Raw genomic sequence first — 14,252 nt, 5'->3', positions numbered from 1 at the left:
AACCAGGCTCCTGGCGTCCTCTCACCCTGCCGCTTTTTGGATCCTGTCTTGAGTCAAGGCACAGCTTTTGTTTTTTCCTCGGTCTATGTCTCTGCCCCTCTTCCACAGCCAATAAACCACCTCTCCCCCCGCTGCTGGTCACTCATGCATGCCCTACCCTACTGCTTGGCCCTGGGTTGGTGCACACTCCACAGGTCGGTTCTGCTGAGGCTCTTGGGTGACCCAAGCAGTCCCCGGGGCTCTCTCCCAGCACATCTGTCCCACGCATCTCCGCTGGAGCGAGGACACAGCGAAGGGAAGAGGCTGGAGAGACAGTGAGCAGAGTTTCTCAGTCGTGCTTTGTCAGAGCAAGGAGAGGGAGTTGCACTCCCCATTTGTTTAATGTTTTCCTTATGTTTCTCTCAGAGCGTTTATTTTTTGACATGCTTTCTCTGCCCAGTGGTGCTAATGCTGCTCGAGTGAGTCGACTGGCTAGCTGCAGGTTGGCTCAAATACATGTCCCATCCTTTCTCCACTGCCTTGTTTATTTATGCCACTCGCCTGGCTTGCTCAGCTATTTTTACGTACACACTAGCACACAAGAAGTTTCAACCTCCAACGAAACGAAACATCGAGACAAATGCACTTTCTACATGTCAGGGTAGCCCCTAGTTTTGTCTGCTGAATGATTTTTATTTTATGCCTCTCTGGCAATCCCACTCCATCCGGCTCAAGTATCCTGGATTAGAAAGACTTTCCCCAGAGTCTTTTTCAAAGGGAGCCTCCCACAGACCTTTAAATCCCCCACATTTTATGGTGCCGATATTTAACAGCTCTGAGAGGGACAGCGGGGGGAGAGAGTGGGGAAAACAGTTACAAATAAGAGTGGCCGCTCGTCACACCATTGAGGTTCTTGATGCGATCAGCGCTGCTTTACAGGGCTTACTCTCTCATCCCAGCGATAGACACCCGAGATAAGGCAAGCGAGAGGGGGCTCAGTGAAGTCGCCAGTTTTACCTTGAATCAACCTCACACTCCCTCTGTAGCCTTCCCCTTCACCCCAAAAGGAAACTCTTGCAGGAGAAAAGAAACGCGATACCCTTCTGTCAAACAGGCTGCCTCGCTTCACCGAGGTGCAGACGAGCTGTGCCCTTGCTGCCGGCGCTCTGCTGAGGCTCCCGGCGGTCCCGGGGCGAGAGGCTGCTGTGCTCACCCCGGGCTCACGGCTCCGCTCGACCCCGGCCCGGGGCCAGCCCCGTGTGTCGCCTGCCGTCCCCCGGACGTGGCGACGGTCCCGACCCCGGCAGGACACGCGGGTTTGCTCTGCTCCTTCCCACCGGAGAAGCCACCCCGGAAAACCCCTGCCCAGTGGGGAAAGGCCACAACGGAGAAAAAAAATCCCGAGAGGCAGGAGACCCCGCAGCGCCCCACTCCCATCTCCCCACCTCCACTGCGAGCCGGGATGTAAGGGGCAAACTCAGGGAAGAGAGGGTGCCGCGCCGTGTGCCCCTCCGCAGGGAAGGGCTGAGCACCCCGCCCCGTCCCCCCGGCGAGTGGGGGCGCCCCTCCCCACGGCGGGGCCGGGGCGCGGGGGGCAGCGGCATCTCCGCCGTGACCCCGGCGAGGCCGGCGGCGGAGGGGAGGCGAGCGGAGACCTGCGGGAGGGGGCTGCCGGCGCGGGCCCCGCTGCCGGAGGATGCTCGGGCGCCGCTGCCCCGAGGGGGCTCTGCCGGGGGCGGGGAGCCTCCTCCCGCCGTGCCGGGGCGCTGGGGATCGCCTCCTCCCGGCGCGCCCCGCCCCGGGGCCTCTCCCCCGGGGCCCCGCTGAGGAGCAGCTCCCGCATGAAGCCCGGGGGCTCCTGGTCGGCGGGCGGGAGAGCCGGGGGGGCCCGGCCCACCTGCGCCCGGCGGCTGGCGGTGCCCGCGGCGCAGAGCGCGGCTGCTCCGGATCGGCGGCGGCGGGGCTGGGTCCTCCCTCTGCCCCCCCGCCGCTCCCGCCCTCGCACACTCCTCTCCCACCGCCATCCATCCATCCGTCCTGTCGGCACCTCGCCCGCCCGGCGCACACACGGGCGCGCACAGCCGCACGCACCCCGGCACCCTCACAACATGCTGCCGGCCGCCGGCCCGGCATGGACCCCGGCGGCGGCTGCTCGGCTCCTCTGCGCTGCTGACTGCCCTCTGAGGTTTGCGGCAGGTAGCGGGGCAGACTGCTGGAAAGTGCAATAGGAAAAGCGAAGGGGAAGGGAAAGAAAAAAAAAAAAAAAGGAAGAAAAAAAAAAAAAGAGGAAAAAAAAAGGCAAAAGACATCAAGCCGGCCAAGCCCAGCTTTGGATCTCAGTGCAGGTATTTCTGCTGCTGTGTTCATCCCTTGCCGCCTACCACCCCGGTTTATTATTTCTTTTTTTAAGGAAAGAAAAAAAGGACGAAAAGGAGAAGTCGAACTCTCAAAGGGTTACTATGCAATTGCGACTGATTTCTTGGTTTTTTATCACTTTGAACTTTATGGAATACATTGGCAGCCAGCACGCCTCCAGGGTACGGCGACAGGGAAGAAGTAAGTGCGAAGAGATTTATACTTTGAAAACTTCTGGTTCCTCTCGTTGTGCTGTTCACCTGTCCGGGGGGTTCCGTGCCCCCGGTGCCCGGGCGAGCGCGCTGGGAACTAAATCCCGCGTCAGCAGCACGGCCGAGCGGATTTGCAGGCAGTTTCATTCAACTGAAGGGATGAAAGCGATTTTTGACCTCTCTCTGCTCTTCTTTCTCACCTCACTGGGATGAGCAGCGCGGGCTCTGGGAAGACCTGCGTCTGGTGCTTTACATTTTAATTTCTGGTGAAAGGGAACGTCCTTTCTTAGGTCCCTCTTTCTGAAGGGAAGGGGCGATGACACGGCAGGTAACTTCTTGCCGGTATGCCCTAAGCGCCTTTCTCCATCCCGGTCAGGAAGCCCCCTTCCCAAGAGCGGGCAGAGCGGATTATCGCTATAGGTTAAGCCTGGCGCCCGGCAATGCAGAGGGGGGCTGGGGATGTCGAGGCTCTGTCCGGCCCGTTGCCTTTCAGCCTCCGCTGGCCACTGCCACCGTCCTGGGACCGTGGCCCCTGAATTTTTTAAATTTTTAAAAATTTTTAGATTTTAATCCCATGGGATGAGGCGAGTCCATCCCTTCTGATTTAACCGGCGCCGGTCCATCTCCGCCCGGATCCGGGGCAGAGGCAGGCGGGGGCCGGGAGGGCGAGGTGTAGCGCCCAGGGTGCTGGCAGAAGCTGCCTGCTCCCCGTGAGTGTTAGAAAGGAGAGCCCCCCGTCATCGGGGAAGAAAGAACAGGGAGGCAGCAGCGAGTCGCCCCCTCGGGAAGTCGCTGTCCAGGTCGCGGGGCGCTGCCACGGTCAGGCGGTCTCTGGCTCCGGCGTGGTGGTGCGGTGTGGGCTCGAATCCGCGGTGACACCTCCGGCAGTGCCGCCGGCCGGAGCCCTGCCGTGACCCTGCCGCAAGGAGCCGTGGATGAGGCGGGATGCGGCGGCAGAGGCCGGCGGGACGTGCCCCCGACCCGGCCTCGCCACCTCGCCTGAATGGGACCCGCCGCTGCTTCGGGACAGGAGGCGTTTTCTGCGCACCTACCGCGGAGGGGCTGCTCATGCCTGTCCGCTCCCCCTGACAGCTGCAGACACCGAGGAAATGTCATAAAACACAGCCCCCTGCACTTCATCAGCAAGAAGTAACTGAGTTACTTCCTCAGGGAGGGGAGGTACTGTTATTTTAATTTTCTCCTGCTCAGCCTTCGCTCCCTTGCCCTGCTTGGCACGGCTGGCCCTTGAAAGCCTCCTTTGTATGGTTTGCCTCCTGCAAACAAGTTTTGATTCACCTAAAGTGCCCCTAAAGCGGAGCTGCGGACGAGAGAGACCGGGGCTCCAGCCCTCCGATCCCCACGGCCTCACAGCGAGGGAGCACTAAGGGCTAAGTAAAACATGTCAGGGCATCCGGTTTATTATCCTTGGCAAGGGAGGGCTCCGCAGCCTCCATCACCTCCCACCCACTCCTTTAACCCCTGGCGACCGCGGGCCCGCAAGCTGCGGCTGCCCCCCACCCCCAGCAGTAGGGCTGCCCCACGGGCTCGGCAGAGGCTCAGTCCAGGGCTGGGGGCACGGCAGGGCTCGGGGGGCAGCAGACAGGGCTCGGGGGCAGCGCGGGGCCCCCTCCTCCCGAACTCGCTCCGGCAGGCACCTGGAGCGCGGCGCGCCGGGCCAGCGCCGGGCCGGCGGCGACCTCTGCTGTCCCGCGCCGCGGCGGGCAGCCCGCGGCTGCAGGTGCTCGGCTCCCGCCGCACGGCACGGCTCGGCTCGGCTCGGCACGGCACGGAGCTGCCCCGCTCTCGGCGGGAGAAGGCAGGTCTGCCTCCTGCCCCCGGCCGCCGCCTCCGAGCGGCGGGGCAGAGGCGCCGTGCTCTTCCCGGAGAGCGCCGTCCCACCTCGCTCGTCCTCAGGCAACCTGCACAGCGGGACGGCTTTCGGGCAATAGGGCGGAAGGGTTGGCCGCGAATATTTAGCTGGTTGGTACACCTTGGAGAAGGTACTGAGCACTTGCTCAAAGTTTTTATGACAAAGTTTTTATGGTTGAAGTGTAGGAGTTAAGATAAATTCAGAGCAGAACAAGTGGCTGGAAAACCACAGCTAGAGGGTCAGAATGGGAATCTGGCTCGTTATTTTGGCAGTGAAGGAAAAAAGCCTTTCAGAACACCTCACCTGGATGTGCTATACATCATCTACTGGCCGAGGTCTTCAAGTCCAGCTGGTTGCAAAACACGTTTTGGTATAAATAGTCGTTACTTAGCTTGAAGGAAAGAATTAGAGAGTGAGTGTTTATGAAAGATTATAAAAGTGGTTATGATCACTTGCACGAATCACTTTGGCTTTAAAAACCTATGAATCGCTGTTAGCGAATAGTGCAACTTTATTGTAATTGTAGTGTGCAGATAAAGACGGCACCTGCCAAATTAATCTACTCTGTGGAAGACTTTCCCTGGATTTCTGTTTCTTTCGCTGAGATAGTCTCCATTAGTCACAAATCATGAGCACATTCCTAGGGAAATATTTTAAAATTTCTCTTTAACCTGCTTATTTTTAAATATAATACAAATAAGTTCCCATCAAGCAGTCAGTAAGCCCATGTTACTTTGTTTTGGTTATTATCAGAGTCCTCCACTCCATGTATTATATTGTAGACTTACATATTTTAAAGTAATTATAAAATCTGAACTGGCTAATTCAGAATATACCATGCCAGAGTCCCAGCTGGTATAAATTGAAGTTCATTTGTTAAATTATCCCATCAGAAGGATCTGGTCCTGAAGCATTACTTATTTTGTACCTATTGCCAAAGTATCCTTCCTATGAGAAATATCTAGTTCGCAATCCTTTTGCTCTCCAAACTCCTACTGAATTTTCCAGCTGGGGAGTCCTGAATTTCTGTCCCGTGATCAGTAGTAAAGATATAGTCAGCTGTGGAGAGATAAAACTCCTCTGAAGTCAACAACAAAGTGCAGACAGATGATTGGGTCCAGAATTAGACATAGAACACAATAAAAGTTAAAAGCAAACATATCACTAGCAGAGAAATTTGTGGTTTTATTCTGATAAGAGCAATCAAGATTAACAAAGTTGCTAGTTTGAGTCTTACAAGACAGAGTAATATGCAGCTGAGTATAGACTAGCGTACCAATAAATAAGAATTTCTGTGTATTGGCCAGTGATTGCAGTTTGCTTAGAAAAAAAAGGGCGATCAAGTCAATAGCTCCAAAATATTTTGGCTCTGCAGACTACTACCAACCCCCAAAACTTAGTACTGACAGTTATGTACATCTCCCACTGACCTTCTAGTAGACGGAAATGAAGTATTATTTGCTGCGGGTCTGTGAGTGACCGGCAGACCATTTGCCATGACCCTGTGGACTAGCAGTGAGCCATGGACTAAACTTGGAAATCCAGAATAAGTAGACTGATAGAAAATTCTGTATTTCTACTACACTCCTACATTTGTGGCTAAAATAATATGTATGACTTTATGGAAATGCAATTTGGATGTAGAGCTCCCGTGATTATTGGTAGCCCATCAAATTGTCTCCTGCCTTTCACTACAACAGCACGTCCAGGATACCCAGTGCTCCTTCCTTCCTTCCTTCCTTCCTTCCTTCCTTCCTTCCTTCCTTCCTTCCTTCCTTCCTTCCTTCCTTCCTTCCTTCCTTCCTTCCTTCCTTCCTTCCTTCCTTCCTTCCTTCCTGCCTTCCTTCCTGCCTTCCTGCCTTCCTGCCTTCCTGCCTTCCTGCCTTCCTGCCTTCCCTCCTGCCTGCCTTCCATTGCTCCTCTGTCCATTCCTCTGCTGATGTGGGACTGCAGGTCTTCCAGCATCTGCTTCTGGTCACAATTGCTAGTGGAGTGCTCCAGTCTGCAAACACTCTGCATCTCTGGTTTGGTTTGCATACAACTACTTACAAACTCAAAATTAGGGAGGTGTTTAACAACCCATTTGTATAGCTAGCTATATAAATTAAAACAAACCGGGAAAATATTGACAAAACACCAACTGGTGAAATTATTTCTTCAGTCTTTTTATACTCTTGAGGAGGGTGTAATTCACATGGAGGTAGAATGTCAGCAAGAAAAAAGGAGTTAAATTACTAATTAAAATAACACTTCATTGTAGAAACAATTCTTTTAATAGTTCACCACCTATATATATTATAGATACCTACACGTATGTTCAGGGTTTGCACATCACAGATGGCAGTACTACAGAGTTCGTATGTAATATAGATATTGTTACTAATTTTTAAAAATAGAAATAATTTTGTATCTTGGTGTAACAGTTTTAAGCAGAAGTCAGCCAGGCAAGCAGCCATCAAGCAGCACCCCTTGGGCAGGATTGAATTACTGTTAGTTCTCTTTCAAAGTGTTTGTATGCTGCTGATAATTTTTTCTCTAATCCCTTCATATTAGCACTGTGAGGGTAAATACTTTGATGGCAAGAAGTGCGTCCTTTTCTTTTTTGCAATGAAATAATATTTTTCATTTTTTGGATGAGAATCTGCCCATTTAAAATTCCTATTGCAGTCATTGGAAACAGAAGCTGTTCCATCGTGTTGTTGTAAACTGTGAACATATCTCATTGTTGAGATATCTTAAAAAATTAAATATCAGAAAATCACTACCAATCTCTGAAAGCTTTTGAAGCGTGATAAGGATGGACTGCTTGTGTTATTTTTAAAAAATAACTTGGTATATATGTAAAATCTGTGCCTGATCATACCAGCACATGTGGAATGATAAGTGTTGTTATCCCCAGAGACTAAAGGACATTGCTGAGCAGTTCCCATTTCATACCTGATATCTGAAAGGGTGATAATTTTAATTTTTTTCTATAACCTGCTGAAGACATTTCTTATACTATATAAAATTCATGTTAGACTTTAAATATATGTTACTACAACTTCTCAAAGATAATGATGTAGGATGGTATACCTGAAAATACATGAAAAGTCCTATTTCTCTCTGCAAAGAGAATAAAATATTGCTATTATTAGTAAGAAGGTTTTAGAGCTTGAACATGCCTCCTTTACTTTCAGTGGAGAAAGTCCTATGGACTATGCTGCAGCTGTAGTGAGCTTTTTTCTGCAGGACCTCAGGATACGTTTTGAATTTGGAAGAAATCCCATACTAAAATACTTGAAAAATTGCATGATTCCAATATGTAAAGCCCCTAAAGAGGCTGAAACAATGACTCTTACCTTTCAAAACTATCATACTTAAGTTGCTTGGGAGGCAGTCTCTTTCTTAATCATATGTATCATTATTTTACTACTTCCATCAATTGAGCCAACTGAAGCCAAACAAGTTAACTGAGACTAATTTCTTCTTTTGAGCTTTGCCTTTAACATACCAAGCCTTTGCCAATCCCCATTCTGCTGTTTCTTCTTGCTATAAATTTTTCACTGGAGACTATGGAAGTTACACCTGATAAAATCTGAGCTAGAACTCAAAAAACAGACTTACTCATTTTCTCTTGCTTAGCATGCTCATTTTGCTCTCTGGTTTGCAGAGCAAGTGTACTGGCTGTACCACTGCACTTTATCACTAACATTAGCAAGCTGTCTGTCATTTCATAATCATTTATAGACAGTGACTACTAGCAACACTCCTCCATTAAAACTATGATGTTCTCAAGACCGAATTTTCCCCTGCAGTGAATTGTCCCTTTCGTTAGAAATTAAAGTAGAAGTTGCAAAAGCTTGGTGGAGGAGATATAAAAGCTAATAAAAAATATTTTTGTCTCACTTCTAATTTTGGAGTCTGAACGACTCAAAATCACTTTGCCAATGTTTTTACCAAAATAATTCTGAACAAAGCAATCTTATCAGATGACAAAAGGCAGCTGAAACCATGCACATTTTTATACAAAACTGTGTCTGCTATTACCACAAACAATGCTTCAGAAGAAAGTACTCAGGGAACATTTATTCATGCAAAACGTGCTATGGCTCTCAAAAAAAAAAAAACAAACATGAGAGCTGCAACTCTTTTATAAATAGTTGAATAACTGAGCTTTTGGTGACAGAAGAATCATTAAAATTAGGTGTTTTGTCATAATAAAATCCAACAGATTTTTTTAATGAGTACTTTAACCTTATTTTTGTTGCTAGAACAGAGCAGTGCGATGAGCAATGCTTCTTAAGGAACGATAGTACTACGGTTGTCCGACAGCTGACTAATAAACATTTCTGTGTGTTTCAGTTTCCAGATTATGAGCTATCGACCTTGCATTTTAAAATGTTAGTGTTACTTACTCCTGTAAACAAATATAACAGCCACTGAAGTAAAGGAGCCACAAAACACATCTTGCTCCAGTGCTCCTAGGCAAGAACTCACCTATGGGGAATCAGAGCTGGACTGGCAGAGCCTTTGGCTATGGCAGTGCCACTGAGCTCCTGGCAGCTTGAAGCAGCACCCCAGGCTTGCACTGATATTTTGGCTCCTTGGCTCCAAACAAGAGGAGGAAGAGCATAAAGGAATGCTTGTAGTAGTACTTTTAAATAAAAGTAAAACTCCAAACCACAGGTTTACACCAAGTTCTCACAGTGCTGCTATAAACTTTATACTTTCAAGCTTCTTAATGTGTGTCAGTATAGCATCCTGATAGGTTTCGTGTTTAAAATTGCAAGGTCCTCAACGGGATTTCAGACATTTAATATATTCTGCAGGGTAAAGAAGATTTTGGGGCACTGTAAAATGAAACAGGAGGTCATTGATAGATGTTGGGATAGTAACGATGTGTGATTCCTGTGGCTTCCTGTAAAGGGCAAGGGCAAACACAGAAAGGCTCACATCCAAGAACTGGACATGAGGTGCCTAAGGTGTGTCTGGGACAGGATTTAAATATTAGTCACTCACCTTCAAATAATGCTTAATTTCCACCTCACCCTCAACACATGGACATTTCTCAGATGCTCTGTAATTTCTAACGTGATGTTTCATCTTACTGGCACTGAACATCTGTCTGTGCTCAGATCCTTTCATGCAGCAACTTTGAAATTTTCTCTTAAAGAACCCTGTGTTAAAAAAATGCAATGAATAAATAGCAACAAATAATAAATATATCAATGCCAAGTTCCTCCACACAGAGCACATAATATTGCAGATGATTGCTTACTGACATTGGACTAAAGTCACATGCATTCCTGCTCCATACCCAGCCCTTAAGCCCTTGTCTTTCCTATGCAAACTAAAATTGGTGTGAGTGGCAACCTGAGATTACATGCAAATCCAGGTGAAAAACATCACTTTATTAGAGCATAGCAATACAGATAGGCTAGAGTCGTGCTATATGGAAGAATTTTGCTTAGGTTTTCCATTCCTGGCCAAATGTTTTAGCAGCTAAGCTTTTGGATGCGTTAAGGGGCAGCAGGGCTGCTGCTTCCTTCTTGGTATGTTTCAGAAGAAAAGAGTGAATTCTCCTTTCTTTTGTTAAAGAATGTACTGGTTTGCAGTGCAGTGTAGTAGTGCCAGGGCACCTCAATTCCCTGGACATCCAGGATTTGATACAGTTTCTGACCTCATCTTTTCAGACCAGGTTAAGGCTCCTTTGTTCAGCGTGCTGGATTTTTTTCCTTTTTGTAGGCACCCAACTCTTCTCACCTACTAAAAGGCAACTGAAATATCTTCCTCAGAGCTCCCAGCTGTACTTTGATGAAGGTGTCAATGGAGTTCATCATGACACAAAGCAGGGATTTTTGGAACAGCATAAATCTACCAAGCATCAGCTTATCTACCCCACTTCTCCCCAGATAACTCCCTGGGTACACAGCTTCACTGGTGATAGTGTTTTCATGGAAAGTCACAGCAGAGGTAGGGCTTAGATATTTTAACGCAGCTTCCTACAGGGTGAGGCTGTGTTTCAAGGGGAAGGAAGACAAGGTCCTCATGTAAACCAGAATCATAGGAGCAACCAGCTGGTGAAACAAGCTTTCCATTGCATTCCTTGAAAAACTTTTACGAACATCCACATGAACCAGAGCTACTAAAACCCGACACTTTAATATGTTTACAAAGTTTATGTATGTTATCAGCACATGCAATACTCCCCTAAGGATTTATTACAGGTTTCTTTAGCAACAACATTTTTTATCATAACAGCTCAACTAGTCAGAGAGAGGAAAACAGCCAGTTTCTCCAGAATGAGCCTCCCACACACACTTGCCCAGCATTATTGAGTTGCTTATTCATGAAGATTACACAAACCAGTGTCGGCAAGTGTTTCATAACCTTGTTTCCTTTTCCTAGAATGTTCATTATTAATTTCACTTTTTCTATGCCACTGAATAATGAGTTGCTGGTGTTATATTACTTGATGTTACTGCCGAGGGAAGAGCTAGCCCTCCCAAATAGAAAAGTGGGAGCAAAGGCTATTTATTCAACATGAGAGTCAGAAGATATTAAGTGCAAGTATTTCGCAAACACATGGGGATGGATGAAGATTCCAGAAGTTTTAGTATAACACAGGACTAAAAATAATCAGCTGAAATGAGACCTTCTTATGCTGGGCATACTGGCCACAGATGTTTAATAGCAAGATCCTGAAGGCCTGGAAGGCAAATAAATGACATGATTTTGTGTTTTGCAAAAGAAAAAAAAAGAAACCCCACAACAGTTTCTGTTTTACAGTCCAAAATGAAATCTCACATTTGTCTCTTGTGTTTATGTTTTACGAAGAGTTGGGCAATTGACAAGTTTCAGAGTTGAGGGCGTATTAAAAGGGAAAGTAGAATTCTGTATGAGAGTGTAGAATTTATAACTTGTGCTATGTCCCAGACAAGTATTTTTAAGATCAAGACCCCAACTTTAGGAATAAAATTATTTAAATGTGCTTTTTAAGCTACCGGTTGAGGAGAAGTTTCAGAGGTGTAAAAATGTGTCAGTAGGATTCAACTTCGAGTGAATGTCAGCAAAAGGGCATCCTCATTGCTGCTTAAGTCATACATTATTTCTGAAGAATAATTATTTTTGAAAGTAATTTTGAGGAACAGATAAACATAAAAAATTCCCTTAGACAGATTGTGGACAAAAATATTGCATTTTATCTCCACTGGCATAATTTATTTCTGCTACAAATCTACAAAATCAATATTATTTGAAAGTGCTTATTCTTTTCCATGAAGGGGTACCATGTTCATTCATCTGAGTAATTAACTAAGATACTGCTTTAAAGCCCCAGCTTCCTTCAAACATAGAGCAAGTAAGCTGCCACACATCTGAGTTCAGTATTTAACAAGCAGTGACATATATTATGGTTGTATTGTCTCATATCTTATGGTTGTATTTTCTCAATCACTCTACGAACGTAAAAATTATGGAGGAAATTTCAAACACGCTTTCATTTATGAGGCATCTACATATTGTACCTGGATACTCTGCTAAACACAAGTCTTCCCAAGCTTTATGGAGGTTAGAAGCACTGAGTGGGGAGTGATCAGAGTGGGGGCATCTTACTACTCTGCCAGGATCTGGCTGGCCACAAAGGAAACTGTGAACTGTACCGGTTCAAGATGAGGACAGGCTGCTATTCACCTCTTTTTGAAGACACATAATTTCCAGCTACCCAGTGAGCAGAGAAGTTCATTTTTCCCACAGGATAAATCACACCCGAGTCCAGATAAAATAGATTAATCAAAAGAGTAGCCTTCTCTTGAATTTCCACACTTTCTTGATTATGTGATAGAGGAGGATTCTAACCATAGCTACCACTAAATGACCACCAAGCATTATGAAAGTCAATCCATAATCCTTTTTGAAGCCTTGCATAATTTCTTGAAAAGTAAGTTATTCATCTATGATACTTGCTGGTTGAGCCTTCTAGTCTGGTTCCATGACTGGCTGTGGTTACTTCTGGGAACAGGAAAAAGGGCCTGTGTTTTTCATCTGGAAGTATGCAGAGATCTTGGGCACATCTTGTTCAAAAGAGATCAGTCACAGAAATTGCAGTACTCCATATAAGAGAGTTTATTCAGAAGTAGAATCTTCCATCTCATCTTCCTTAACTCCTACAGAAACATTCTCTGGCTTATATAGTTAATTCCCTGGAACCCCCTGACCCCACAGTTGTTGTCCTAGAATTGGAAAAACTTATGCTTATGCATTGTTATCTCTCCCTTCTCCCTACACATTAATATCTATATATCTATCTATATGTATGCATTCCCATACATACACAAAAGTTCACATCAACACAAGCAAGAATTAAAGTATCTTCACTTTGAGATTGTCTTAAAATATAGGTGAAATTCATGCCAATAACCTCAGGTAGAAGTTTTTGACTCCATGTGAAGTCCTTTGGTTTGTCTGAAAACTCCATCTCTTCTCCCACTGTTCTTATCATCTGTTTGGTCATGGAAAACAAAATTATTAGTTTTATGTAGGTTAAACCAAATGGTAAATTAAAGAACAGCAAAAAAATTACCTGGGAAGCTTGGTAGGGGATCCTCTTTTCTTTCTGATTAGCTTGTCATGTTTAAAACTGTACTAGAAAGTGATATGGACCCTTCCCTTTTAGGTTATGAAACCTTCCTTGCTTTTCAAATGACCTGCATCACTAGGCAGGGAATTTTACTTAACCACTTGGAAGGAAGATGATGCTCCTGACATTATGCTCTAGGCAGGGAAAATTGGTGGTTCCAGTGAAAAGGGTCTTTCCTTGCCACTGTGACAATGCAGCAGCACTGCTGCTGATGTTCCTGGGGTTGGCCATGCATATGGGTACACTTCTGTAACTGCATCTGGTGCACGTGCAAGGAAAGACAATATTCCTCTCTTTTACCAGCAAACAGAAATGTCACAATCATAGGCACATGCCATACTAACCCAAAGTTTTCAATTAGAGCCTCTGCATTGTTTTTAATGGGACATGGTTTAGGCAGAATAAACATGTCACAAAGTTTAAGGGACTGATTCTGCTTCTAGCTACAACTCATGTCAGGAAGCAAGTATTTCACAGAGCCCTGCAAGCATAAAATTTGCATGTGCACTGAATCCAGCCTAAGTGTTTATAAAGGCTACTAAAAAAACATGGATAAGTGGGAGGTTTTTGTTGCCAATCACCAAGAAAAGGAGCAGAAATGCAGCCTGTAATTCGCTTTGTGAGTTGCTGGTATAGAACATGAGGGTATTCCACTGTCTTTTGTCAGAGAACCGGTGCAATTTGCCAATTAAAAGTGTAGAAGAAATATTCTATGGCTTTCTCTGTGCTGTACTTATTCACCCTGCCTAGCGCTGTGTATTCCTGAGCATTTTCCTTCTTTGCCTTCCCTCCCTTCCTCAGATATTGAACCTGAGCACTATCTCTCAAAGTAGTGCCTGAAGTAATTCACAAAATGAGAACATTCACCAGAAGAGACTAGCTAAATAAGTGAGCACAGGAACGGACACAAAATGTTGCATTTTCTGAAGTGGCAAATGGTAGAGGAAGTAATAAGTCTAGATCAGCTCCATTAGCCTGCCAGATTTAATACATGTATGATCCTTGTCCTTCTCATAATCTACTCAACACATGAACCCAGCCCAAGCCTACTGGAAATGAGAACTAGCAGGTGAATGCATTGAACCAGAACAGACACCAGAATTCACATGCAATCATACATACAACATACAGGATGTACAATAATGTTTTCTTTTGTCAAATCAATTTTTAAAATATTTATTTTCTCATACTCTTAGAAACTTCTATTTTTCCTTTG

The 14,252-nt window shown here is 46.1% G+C and overlaps 1 protein-coding gene across 1 annotated transcript in view; it reads left to right on the top strand.

The window, feature by feature from the left end:
- Positions 1–2,247: 2,247 nt before the first annotated feature.
- RSPO3 (R-spondin 3) overlaps positions 2,248–14,252 on the top strand; it is a 58,393-nt gene continuing 46,388 nt past the window's right edge. Inside the window, exon 1 of the mRNA XM_036404577.2 lies at positions 2,248–2,535. Coding sequence (XP_036260470.1) covers positions 2,439–2,535 — 97 coding nt within the window. The 5' untranslated portion in view covers positions 2,248–2,438. The remainder of the gene's footprint in view (positions 2,536–14,252) is intronic.

Source organism: Molothrus ater, chromosome 3 (genome assembly GCF_012460135.2).
Source record: "Molothrus ater isolate BHLD 08-10-18 breed brown headed cowbird chromosome 3, BPBGC_Mater_1.1, whole genome shotgun sequence".
Taxonomy (NCBI): Eukaryota; Metazoa; Chordata; class Aves; order Passeriformes; family Icteridae; genus Molothrus; species Molothrus ater.
The sequence above is the reverse complement of the archived record's forward strand: the minus strand, read 5'-3'. Positions and strand labels throughout refer to the sequence as shown.